The sequence below is a fragment of the Primulina tabacum genome, chromosome 17 (assembly GCF_025594145.1).
Source record: "Primulina tabacum isolate GXHZ01 chromosome 17, ASM2559414v2, whole genome shotgun sequence".
NCBI classification, from domain to species: domain Eukaryota; kingdom Viridiplantae; phylum Streptophyta; class Magnoliopsida; order Lamiales; family Gesneriaceae; genus Primulina; species Primulina tabacum.
In genome coordinates, this window is record NC_134566.1 from 15,907,871 (window position 1) to 15,921,252 (window position 13,382).

A 13,382-nucleotide genomic window follows, 5' to 3' on the forward strand; every position below is an offset into this window, starting at 1 on the left:
GGGAGAGAGGGCAACAAATGACGGAGAGAGGACGTGAAGATCATATAATATGGAGAAATATATTAACGATCTAAAGTTGAGTGACGTGCAACACCATATATGCAAAATCAAATTATTTGTAAAAATTTCAATCATTCATAATTAATTAGATTTAATTATTTACAATTTTATTTTATTTTGTATTTTTTGATTTTGTGATTTTTTTAAATTATGTGTTAGTTTTCAAATTTTAATTATGCGTAATTTTAATTTTTAAAATTATGTGCAAAAATTATTAAATTGAATAAAAAAAATCATAAACCAACATGATCTATGTTCCATTATCTCACCAATGCATAACCATGAAATGACGTTATCAATAATATCACCATATTATCAATTTTCATTTTACCAAAGTAATCTCACCCTTTAAGATGCTCTAAGTTAACATGAACAAGTATCAAATCATACATCTATTTTCTCAATCAAAAATCATTTGTCAATGGTACATACAAAGCAGAAAATTGATACTGTTTCTTTTCTGTATATTTCTATCTGGGTGTCCAATGTCTTTTCATACAAAATAATCATTTCCGAATCCAAAGATCCTAGAAAACTACATTAGGCAGCAACAGCCTCCTCTTTTGCAGCAAGCTGATTCTGAATGTGCAGTGGAACCACGTCAAATTTGGCCAACTGCATAGTGTAGGAAGCGCGGCCTTTTGTCATGGATCGAAGAGTACTGACGTATTGGAACATTTCAGCAAGAGGAACCAGTGCATCAACCACCTGAAATAATCGATTATCACTTTCAACAGATTGAAAAAAGTTGAGAAATTTCAGACTGTTAAGTAATGTGAAACGGTCTGTCGCGTACCTTCAATCCACCGGGTTTGTCCCCAAAGTTGTTGATCTGACCTCTTCTCGAGTTAAGGTCACCAATCACGTCTCCCAAATGTTCTTCAGGTGTGACAACTTCGACTTTCATAATCGGTTCAAGTAGCCGTGGGCCTGCTTTCCTTATCCCTTCTCTGAAAGCTCCTCGAGCAGCCAACTGGAATGCCAACACACTCGAATCCACATCATGGTAAGAACCATCCACTAATACTGCACGAACATCAACTACAGGATAGCCAGCCAACACCCCATTGGACATGCTTTCTTCCAATCCTTTTATGACACCAGGTATGTATTCTCTTGGGACGGAGCCTCCCTTGATCTCACTCTTAAACTCGTACCCATTACCTGCTTCCATTGGCTCAAACCGAACTGTAATATCAGCAAACTGACCAGCACCACCAGATTGTTTCTTGTGAACATACTTCACTTCTGTGACCTTAGAAATGCTTTCCCGGTAGTTGACTTGGGGTGCTCCAACGTTGGCTTCCACCTTTTTCCAACAGGCAAAATTATTTATCAAAACTTCACCATGAAATATGTTAAATTGACAACGCAAGGATGGGAGTCCAGAACATCACGTATGGCCTAATGTCTTTATTTTTCGTTCATGTAATTGAACATGATTATAATTCTTTTTCATTACATGATCCAATTACGTCTACACTTTTGTAAGAGGAAGTCTCGAAAACACTTTTTTTTTTTTTGCATACGTATGGATAAATGAGTAACGGAAAATACAAACCTTAAATTCCCTCTTGAGCCTGTCAACGATAATTTCAAGGTGTAATTCTCCCATTCCTTCAATAACTGTCTGGTTTATCTCTTCATCTCGTGAAAAGTGAAAAGATGGATCTTCTTGAGCAAGCTTGATTAAGCCAACTGCCATCTTATCAACATCAGCTTTTGTCTTCGGTTCAATAGCAACCTTAATAACAGGATCAGGGAAATCCATTCGTTCAAGTACAATAGGTTTATCTGGATCGCACAATGTTTCTCCTGTAACTGTATCCTTTAGACCTGCAAGAGCTACAATATCACCAGTTAAAGCTACTTTGATGTCCTCTCTGCTGTTAGCATGCATTTCGAGGAGTCTACCAATCCTCTCTTTCTTTCCTTTGTTTGCATTTAGTACATAAGATCCAGCAGCAAGCTTCCCAGCATATATTCGAACGAACGTAAGAGAGCCAACAAAAGGATCATTCATGATCTTGAAAGCTAAGCCAGCAAATGATTCGTCATCATTTGCATTTCTTTCGATTATCAACTCGGGGTCATCAGGGTCGGTTCCTTTCATTGTTGGCAATTCAATGGGAGATGGCAAATAATCAACAACCGCATCAAGTAGCGGCTGAACGCCCTTGTTCTTAAAGGCTGAACCACATAAAACTGGAACAAAACTGCCTGAAATAGTTCCTTGCCTGATTAATTTCTTTATTGTTTCCTCGTCGGGCTCAATTCCTTCCAGATAGCTCTCCATAGCTGCATCATCCTGCTCCACAACAGTTTCAATCATCTGTCCTCTATATTCTTGAGCCAAGTCCTGAAGATCACCAGGAATCTCCTCGTACGTAAATTTTGCACCCAATTCTTCTCCGGACCATACTATTGCTTGCATCTTCACAAGATCAATAACCCCTTTGAAAGTATCCTCTGCACCAATTGGGAGTTGAAGAACAAGTGGTTTTGCACCAAGATTTGATACAATCATGTCCCTTGTTCGGAAAAAATTTGCTCCTAGACGATCCATTTTATTTACGAAACATATTCTTGGAACACCATATTTATCAGCCTGCCTCCAAACAGTTTCAGACTGAGGCTCCACACCAGCAACACTGTCAAACAAGCATATTGCACCATCTAAAACCCTGAGGGCTCGTTCCACTTCAAGGGTGAAATCGACATGCCCAGGAGTATCAATTATGTTAATCCGATGCTTGTTCCAAAATGTGGTAGTTGCAGCAGAAGTAATGGTAATCCCTCTTTCTTGTTCTTGCTCCATCCAGTCCATGGTAGCTGTTCCCTCATGTACCTCACCAATTTTGTAGTTTCTACCAGTGTAATACAGGATTCGCTCGGTTGTGGTGGTCTTCCCCGCGTCTATATGCGCCATGATTCCTATGTTGCGATAGTCTTTTAAAGGAACTGTTCTCTTCTCCTCTGCAGAAAATTCAAGCAAAAATCTTGTTTTTTAGAGTTCCAATACCAATCAGCTTTAGAAAGGAAAAGTTGCCCTTGATGCCTTGCTCAGAACTTAACCAATGACCAGACAAGTCATGCTTCAATGGCTAGTTAATCATCAGATAGTTTCAAGACAAACATAAAATGAAAAAAGCGAAGCTGATGCCGAAAGGTCTTTTTTTTTTGGGAGAAAAGGATAAATGAAAATGACAAGTTCGCAGAAATGAAACAATAATATGCATTCCATTATCCGCTTGATGACCAGTGATCTTGAGCTAAGAAGAGAGGTTCTCTAAAAATTGATAAAGAAAGTTGCGTTTGGAGCGGCCAGCCAAATTATGAAATATTGAACTTAAAACCACATTAATAATCTTCAGTTGCACATGTTTTAGACATTTCATATGCAAACGTAGCATCAATTATCAAATCTACATCAGAAAGACTACAACTCAATCAATTTTTTCTTATTTCTTCAACTTTAGCTCTCGAAAAATGCAATATAATTGTATTTACTAAAACACTATTCCAACTATTACAGGATCAACAACGTGATTCCCAACTATCAGAAAACAAGACCCAGAAACAAAATTTACGCACAATACAAAAGAAAAAAACATAAAATTGCTATATCCTATAGATTAATACCTAAAAGGGCACCACTCAAAAAGTCATCCAATGCTCAACAAACAAAATTAAAATCTATTTATGCAAAAACAATTCGATAAATAACACTCCAACTGGAAATACAGAGATAAAGAATTCACCAGCAGCCATAGCAAAGACAGAGAAGTTCTTCTCCCGCAGTTTCTGCGGCAAAGGCGACATCTTCGCAGGTTCAGGGCAGAACCTCATGCTCCCCAGAAACGAAGAAGTGAGAGCTCGAACTCTGGAAGCAGAATCGGCCTTACGACGTCCTGTGGATTGAGAAACATGCGGCACCGGCCTTCTCGAAGACCCATTACAGTTGCAGAGAGAAGAAGCATTAGACGTCGCGGCCATCGACATCTTCAGTATCGATTCAGCCGACGCTGCCGCCATATCTTCGAGCCAGAGAAGAGCAGAGCGGATAATGTAACGAACGGAGGGGTTTATGTGCAGAGTATGGAGATTTTGTGAGGCTTCAATTCATCGAGAATTTTGGCCATAGGTTTTTTTTTTTTTTTTTTGCTTCTCCACTTTTCATTTTCTATATTTTGTTTGGTTTTAGTTTCCACAAATTTTAGATGTAATAATTCCTTAAAAAAAAAGTGAGATAAGGCAATTTTTTAGTAAATATAAATAAAATAAGACATTGCAAGTGTGTTTCATTTATGTTTCAAAAAGTTACTTTTATTATTATTACGATAAAAATAGGGCTCGTGTGAGACGAATTTTTATTTATGCCACGTATCAACTCTACCGATATTCACAATAAAAAGTAATACTGTTAACATAAAAAGTAATATTTTTCATTGATGACCCGTATAAGAGATCCGTCTCACAAAATACGACTCGTGAGACCGTCTCACGTAAGTTTTTGTCTTACTATAATATTGACAAAAAATTATATTAGTTGAGTGATTTACATTATTGAATCTAGTTTCTTAAAATGAATTGAAAATTAAAAAATAATTATAATGTACATGATAGGTAAATCATGAATTTTCTTTCTGCTTTTTTTTTTTAAAAAAAAATTGAAGTTGAAGCATAAGCATTAGAGTATTAGAGTTTTTAACTTTTGGTTTTCTCCAAGGGATAATCTGTCACCTACTCATATGTATATAATAAACTAAGTTATTTGTGAGTTATTCGAGACTCGATTTGATAAAATCTTGTTTAATGAAGCTCGTTATAAACATACCAAGCTCAAGTTTAACAATATTCGACTTGTTAGCTAGTGAACAAGTTAGTTGGTAGGTTAGTGAATCAGCTTTAGATGAAAAAATAGTTGTTTTGATATTTAATTTATAAATTTTACACTTTACTTGTTAAAAATATATTAAATTTTTCAGAATAGAACTACAAATTTTAATAAAAATATTATATTTTTTCTAAATATTTAATTTAGTTTTTCATGAATTTAATTAGTATTAAAATTTTAATTTATATTTATTAAGCTTGTTTAGGCTCGATAAAAGCTCGAATAACTTCGCGAGTCATGAATATATTTATTAATTAAAGTTCGAGCTCGTTTCGGTTATTAAAAAATCAAACTCAAATATTCAAGTCGATTAGATTACGTTCCCAGCAAATCCTTGGAGAAGTACCTTAAGTAAGACATAAAAGCCTGAATTTTGTTAATATCGAAGATAGATGATAAAAAGCTTAGTGGGTCTATTGGCTCACTCTTTTTTGTTTTCTATTTTTAGTGAGGGACGAAAGATTTGGGAGAGGCGATGAAACCATGACCAAAGGGTTATAGCTAGAAAATCCGAAGATTTTGGATAAATATATATATATATATATATATATATATATATATATATATATATATATATATAAACACGATGAAATGTCACTAAAAAAATTTAGGAAGTGCTTCCATGAAGCTTGTATATTTGTTCAAGTGAATCCAAAATTCAATTAATTGGTTATCCAATAGCCACGAGTCAAGCGTTTATTAGCCCCATAAAATAAACTGATAAAAACAAAGAATTAATTTTCTTTGGATATAGAAGCTAAAAGACACGAAGGCATCGATTTTAATTTATTATTACTTTTGAAAATTATGTGATTTTACTTGTGTTCCATATATATTCAACGTTTCAAGTTTCCACATTGTATTAATTATACAAAAACTTTTGTAACAAGATCTCACGAATAAATTTTGCTAGACAGAACTCTTATTTAGATCACCCATGAAAAAATATTATCAATGAATGAGATCGTACATTACAAGATTGACCAATTAAAACATAAAGTTTCTGTTGGGACATCAAATTCTCGAACCCAAGACGCAGCGGAAGTTTAAAAATTTTGTTCTTGGGCGTTGTGTGTTTAGAAACATCCATAGGGTGTTTAGGATTATACCTTTGCGTTCTTAACGTTTGGACTCCAAACTATTCCGATTTTTACGCGGAGATAGTTCTTCTTGTAAATCTCTACGAACGGCTCTTCTCCTTTGATCGTCTAATTGGGTCCACGATCAGAAACTGAATTCTTTGTTTGGATTGCACTAGTAATTCCAAACAATTTGTGCGTTGAGACTGTAATCTCCGAATTTCTAAAATCTGGAGATGGTACAACGATGGAGGCGCGGCAATAAAAAAACCAAAAAGCCAACAAATTTTTTTTCCTTTTTCTTTGTGGTGGCCGAGAGGTTTTTCCAGGGAGGAGAGATTTTTGTTTTTCTTTTGTATGCAAAAACTAGGTTAGTAGCTATGAGTCCTAGTGGTGTATATATAGAGTGAGATTCCTAATCTAATTAGGAGTCCATCTCCCACAAAAACTCTAATAATTTCATTATATTATAAACTCTCATATAATTAATATATAATGTATTTATTAACATTTAATAATACATGATATAAATATATCATATACACATATTTTATATAATTATATAAAATATATACATGTATATATATATTAAATTAAAAAACTATTATTTAATTTATAAACTAACTCTTTAGTTAATTTAATTCTAGACTCATCTAGAATGTTTATGGGAATTTATGCATGTTAGTAGTCACCACTACTAGCACAATCATTTAATTAGTAAATTTCAAATTCACTAAAAAATGATTTCGAACTCATTATAACCCCGATCGACGATCTGAGAGCGCCGATGTACCAATGATACAAATCTTGTTCATATAATGAAAATCGAAAATTTCGAAGATCAAAATTTTCACTTACCATATTGGGCAGCTGCCAGTTTTAGTGAACTTCTTCACAAAAGAGGCAGTTCCACTCTCCTTCCTTATCTAGCAATCATGCCAACTTCCATTTCTTCTATCCTATAGAATCAGCTCATAAAATCCTTTATAAGCTTCTTGTTTGATCTCCATCAAAGTATAGTTGCCAAATTCCAACTCCTTGAAATTTGACTATCTCAACGGGAACACAGAATCCGATACTTGTGTGACCCTCAATGGTTCAGGGATACAACTAGCCGTGGGTTCACATCTCCATGTGATTCAGAATAACATTTATTCTTATTCGGGTTTACCCTAGTTAACCCCATTTTTTTCATCAGCTCCTTGATCAAGAATGTCAGAACTCATTTCTGATTGCTCCCATCAGACCATGGTAAGAGTGTCTAGTAGCATCGCCTCATGATCCCCTAGGTATAACTGATAGTGCCTGCAAGAACCTTTAGTCATGGTTAGCGTACAGTACGGTCCCTTCAACACATATATCCCGATCGAATCTGTAACCATTGGTATATCGAGAGTTGCATATGAATTCGATAACGATGCGATTTATCTTTGAGTACTAATAGTGACATGGCATGCGCAACTAGGAAAACACCTTTCCCTAAAGCACATTTGTTGCTGTAGAGAGACTCCTTGCACTATTAACTCATCAGATCACATAGGATATCTTCACCCGTAGGCGAACGGTGAATCCCCGACTACAATGCATTTGCTCCTACGTATTTCGAAACTACACCCAACCTCGTCACGTGATGACCCTCGATGGAGTCGGTAAACGGATCAAAGTGCATGCTAGTATGTATAGCCCCTACATTATCCCGAGTCAAAGGACTAATGTTGTACAACCATAACTTCGGACTATTCCACTCGATAAGTGAGAACCACTTGGACAGTCCGAGGGAGGGTTGTTCAGTGCATCATCATATGATCACCCATCTGTGTGAATGGACATCTTCATGCCCTTGCCAATGAAACATGGCGTTTACACCACAGATGCTAGTCTCAAGCTCGAGCGACATTTATCCTTGTTTTAGGCGGCTGAATCGACTAGGAACCTATTTAGAATATACGGTACACTTTCTAATGAGTTCCATGATCTTACGTTGCGACGCAGAACTCATGGTACCTATTGTATTTAAGGACTTTATCCATGCAGCTTGCATGAGTATACAGATAAAGTATTATGTCATAATCGAATAAAATAGTAAAATATTATTAAAATAAAGATTGTTTTACATTAGAGTCAATAAAGCCCGAGTCACAAGTTGGCTTGTCGGACACCTACTCTAACAGTTTCCTGGCTCCCTTACAAAGGAAGAGAGGGAAGAAATAACAAAAGATTCAAGTGAGTGAGCAACCGTATTCGCCAATCCGCTTTTGTGGTTAAAAAGTATGGTTCAAATCCTCGTTTGCATGTAAACATAATCCTAGTAAGTGTCAATTTAATGTACTTGTAAATAATAATTGTCATGTGAATTATATCATAATATTCCTAGTGAATTTAACAAAAAAAATCCGACATTGTATAGAGCATGAAATGGTTTAAATGATTGGACAGGGGAAAATAGAATTAGAAAGCTGTCACTGAACATGACCAAGCAAATTGTACAGACAAGTTATACAAAAGAAAGACATATGCATTGTGCATACTCACGAGAGTATTCATAGTATCAAGAGGGATTAATTGAGCTAAAAATAACATACTTAGTGAAAAATAATACATGCATAGAATCCGGTTCTTGAAGTCGACGTTACTGCCCCAGTATATCCGATATCGACTTGTTGATTGTTCGAAACAATTCTTCGCTGCACGCCAAAATACCAGTAATTTGCACCCAGAAACAGAATCACCAATGCATTATAGTGGTATGCTACAACACAAATTACTGGTTTGCGTCAAAACTTGATCCTTATACAAATATCCAACGAGCTCATCTCAAAAGACTTGTCAGTCCAGCTCATTTGGAGGAATCTCTCAAAGTTTTTCTCATCACTCGTAACTATTTGTCAACCCAACATGAGACACATGACAAATATCGAAGTTTATGGGGTCAGAGCAGTTACAAAATGTATATATTACTAAACATCAAGCTCAAAAGGCGATTGGAACCCGTAAAAATATGATAAAGATCATTTGTAATATGTGAAAGGCGAGGCCACAAGGTTCTGATGAAAAAACACATGCGACTATAAGGCCATGCCGTTATCATAGTACTCCTAAAAGGTTAGATAAGTTCCACAAACGTGAAATATAACAAAGCTGATATTTGATTTATAATGGAACATATGGAAACTACGTTGGTAACGGAATGGTGGTATGCTGACTTTAATAGAAGTTCTTACCGATCGGGTTTGTACAAGAGATATCGATATGTGAACCACTGAAATAAGAAATTCCCATGTTAGAATTCGCAGAACATCCAGAAAAAGCATAAACAGAACAATTGGAATATAAAAGGTTGAGCTCAGGAACACAACCATTGTTTGGGCAACCATTATTCCACAATATTCATTCATTTTCTTTTTCAGAATTTTCACTATGCGCATCATTTCACAATTAAAATTAACTATCCAAACATAATAGTTACAGAATTATTCTTCATTGTCTAATTATTTTTATGACTATAATTAGATGATTTTACCTCTTTATATAATGAATCATATGCTACGTATCTTTTTGTATCACATCAGCTTTCATAATTCATATCTCAAAATTATTTCAGAAAATTTTCTCAACACTGCTGAACTAAGGCAAGTTGAAGCCTCAACCAAATGCCGCCATAATCTTTTCGCTGAAATGCAATGCAATGGATTCTTCACACACTTATCTGCACATATACATTACAGAAAAACCCAAAGACGAACCACTGTTGATCTCTTTTATATATCATTTGTTGTCTCCTCAAATATCTTTCTTATAGCATATTAGTGTAAAAATCTCTCTTGTTTGTCCAATTTTCAGCATGTTCAGTTATCTTTTATGATCATAAAATAAATCCATTTGATAGTAATATGAACCATCAGATCAGTTTCATAATATTATCTTAACTATCTTGCTATGCCTTTTTATTTCTTAAGATACCATTTATGTACTTCAAAAATGTTATAACTGTAAAGGAATCATGGAACCAGTTATTGCACTCAACAGAAAGGAGTCATCTCTCCTTTTTCAATTCTCTCTCCGCCCCTTCATTCCATTTATTATTTTTGCACCCATTGTTTTTCTAACCCATTTAGACCATTTTTATACTAATCGCTAGCTGATGACGGGAGGACACTTGGCTTCTTTTTGAGAAAAACACGGAAAAGGCAATACTAATGCAGGTGAGAATCAATGCAGTGAGCTCATGTTTCAATGTGACTAATAAGACACCTTCCCAGTCATCACAAACCCCTAGGGATAAAAGAAAGAGTTGAGCTAAGGAGTTCCTCAACCAAGTTCAAGGTATCGTTTGGTCTGAGCTTTTTAGCTCAACTGGAATTAAAGGATCAAGCTGAGCTGGATCTTTCCCTGCTCAACTTATCTCCACTCGGCTGACATTGATCTGAGCAATATACAAAATTATTGCTGTGGGGCCTCATCAATCATCAGGACTTGCACCAAACGACATATATATATCCACATTAAAAGGAAAAAAGTTGATATTTAAAAGTATCAGTTGATAAACATTATTAATTTAAGGATATGCACTGCGATATAAACTATAAAGAACATGCCCTTCACAAAAGCAAGAGACTTACAGTTGAATACACTATTCCTACGAGCTCAAGAAAACCTGGGACAATAGGAACTTTGTCGATGGCCTGTTTTGACATCAAAGACAGAGGACAGAAATTAATAGACGAATTAAACAATAAAATCAATTCATATATAAAGAAATGCAAGTTCTTGAAACACCACGTGAGGATAATTGCGGAGTTCTTGATCTATAATGGATGCAAATGATATAACTAGCATGTTAATATTGTTGACATTAGATTAATTAAAAGTGACAACAGCATATTCATGTTTAATAAGAAGAAAATGGAGGTCAGTAATTTTGAAATACTAATGCATTAGATCACTTTGGCCTTGCAACATCACTTTTTCCTGTAAAATTATCGTCATTTTTCAATGTACCACAAAGCATCTTGATCATGCCAACAACAACAGAAATTTTACCGATACAAGATTTATAGCCGCCCATAAAGCAACAACACCAGCAAAACCTAAGCCAATGAGAGCCACCCGATCTTCAGATTTATCCCACTAGTTGAAACGAATAAAAAGGAGACGGTTAGGAATGATAAGGAAAAAAAACTAGTGGAAACTTAATCACCAAAAAAAGGTAGTATGAAAATGTTGGGGGTTGTAGACGACTCACAACATTTTGAACAGACTTGACAATTGAAGTTTCCGAGTTTTCACCCGTAGCTTTTGATTTTATACCAAGGCGATAACGTCCCTCTGAAAAATTATAACGAACTGTCAAAGCAAAGCTGAAACAGAAGTCTGTAACGATGCTGATTATATCTATGGAATGCGAAGTCATATATTATATTCCATTCATGAAATACACAAAATGATATCTGTAATCATGACAAGACAAGAGAAGCCTCAAAACCAATAAATCAAACACAATAATGAACTTTTCAATTAATATTCCCATCACATTTATAAATAGTACATTCTCTCACATTCATTTACCTTCATCATAAGGATTCTACCCTGTTCAACTAAGCAAATCACAACCACCGATTTTTGGGATTGGCATTTGTAAACTCGTTGAGTTAAGGAACTAACTGTCACAACTAAGGGACACTTCGAGAATCCACAACATTAAACTTACTTTGTCCTGCATAAGATACCAAGTAAATCACCTACACTAACCCAATTATAGCCTTTTCTTACATAGCCCTCTGGTCAGTTGATTCTCAACAGCACCAATGGAAGGATACAAGGAAAAGAGGCAAATTCCAACCACAAAGACAAGCTCCCAAAAGACTAGCCTACAAAATAGGAGAGGCCCTCAAGCACGTTAACCACACCATTATATTTTGTTTTGGAACCAAAGTGGGACACCAATAAAACCTCTGTTTCTCCAAACCTGAACTACTTATCAAGTCCTAAATCAAGGGCAAGCGTTACATTAACTTTTTCATTAAAAATAGCTTCAAGAAAATATCCCTAAAAAGAATTGCTGTAGCCACAATTTCCAAATATGGAAGCCAAGCCTCGTCATAACTTAGGTTGCATTTGAATTGATATATTTGAAACTAGGGATTTCAAATCCATCATAACAAATCTATTAGATTGTTTGAACAAATACACTTGACAACAGATTCCAAATACCATATAGATATTTTTTTAAGTCCATCCTGTTGAATTTCAAATCCATGAGTCATTTCAAATCATCACCTCAGATAATTTCTCAAATCCAAATCATTCGATCCAAGACAAACTTAAATAAGTTAAGTTTTTAAAAACAAAATTCAACATTTCCTTGAACTCTACTTAGACTGCTTCACAGAGCAAGAAAAACTGGATAAGCAAATGTAAAACTAGAACAAGTCAATCAAACAGCGGTGCTCCTTTCACACACAAACGCCTAATACCTTTGAGCTACAGGTCTACAACTTGCCACATTCCTAAAATGGGGTCCGATTTTCAGCACAATTCTGGCAGGTTCCACATGTACTTTTCTTAAGTTCTACTAAATTGAAGTTTCAAATCTTGAATGGCAAAAGGGTTTGCTTACCTTTAGTGGAAGGCATTGCCAGTTTCTGAGGAGACCCGTTAAGGGATTGTCTCCCATTGACCAACACCAATGGTGGGAGAGGCAGTCTTGCAGTTATTGATGCCATCTAATCTTATCAAATTCAACCAGAAAATGAGAATTGCATAAAGGGGCAGTATACTTTCCAAGAAAAAAAAAGAGAAGAATTTCAGGCTGATTCTTTAAATTCACCTCGCTCCGGACCAGAATTCTGAAGTTTCAAGAGAGAATCTTGGTATACTAAGATACAAAAAAATATCAGCACCAATTATCATATTCATTTTCTTTTTTTTAAAATTTTTACCATTTTCCAATCATTTGGACTTGTATATAACTGGATGTTCGGCCCAAATCTAAAGCCCAATCGAAAATGTTCTCTATGCTCTTTCCGTGTGGCGGGGTTTACACCATGTTAGATCCATAATTTCAAGAAGATCTATCTTGTATTCCACTTTGGGATGAGATTTTACATTCGAATCCAATTGTAATAATTTCATTTTCTAGCTAAAAAAATCCATAATTTTAAAATATGACTTCATATTGGGATGAGAAATAATACAAAATTCAATAAAAATAAAAATACAAAAGATTTTCAATATCAATTTTTGAGCCCACAAAAACTTTTGTGAGACGGTCTCACGAGTAAATTTTGTGAGATATATCAACTCTAGCCCACGTGGCAACATTTCATATCCTTTAATGGAATAATAAT

At 35.2% G+C, this 13,382-nt stretch overlaps 2 protein-coding genes across 3 annotated transcripts; both read right to left on the reverse strand.

The window, feature by feature from the left end:
- Positions 1 to 437: 437 nt before the first annotated feature.
- On the reverse strand, positions 438 to 4,175 carry LOC142531947 (elongation factor G-2, chloroplastic-like). Its single transcript, XM_075638236.1, has 4 exons — positions 3,822 to 4,175; positions 1,622 to 3,036; positions 857 to 1,369; positions 438 to 768 (listed from the first exon to the last, which is right to left on the reverse strand). The coding sequence occupies exons 1-4, from the start codon at positions 4,093 to 4,095 to the stop codon at positions 601 to 603; spliced, it is 2,370 nt and encodes a 789-aa protein (XP_075494351.1). The 5' UTR covers positions 4,096 to 4,175; the 3' UTR covers positions 438 to 600.
- A 4,301-nt stretch (positions 4,176 to 8,476) lies between these two features.
- LOC142531072 (protein CURVATURE THYLAKOID 1C, chloroplastic) lies at positions 8,477 to 12,984 on the reverse strand. Of its 2 annotated transcripts, none has more exons than XM_075637089.1 (7): positions 12,863 to 12,984; positions 12,653 to 12,758; positions 11,279 to 11,361; positions 11,077 to 11,163; positions 10,656 to 10,718; positions 9,258 to 9,295; positions 8,477 to 8,720 (listed from the first exon to the last, which is right to left on the reverse strand). In XM_075637089.1, exons 2-7 carry the CDS (start codon positions 12,756 to 12,758, stop codon positions 8,666 to 8,668), a joined length of 432 nt encoding a protein of 143 aa, XP_075493204.1. In that variant the 5' UTR covers positions 12,863 to 12,984; the 3' UTR covers positions 8,477 to 8,665. The 2 variants fall into 2 exon arrangements, with proteins under 2 accessions (XP_075493204.1, XP_075493205.1); XM_075637090.1 differs by having other exon boundaries at positions 12,653 to 12,763; positions 12,863 to 12,967.
- Positions 12,985 to 13,382: the final 398 nt, after the last annotated feature.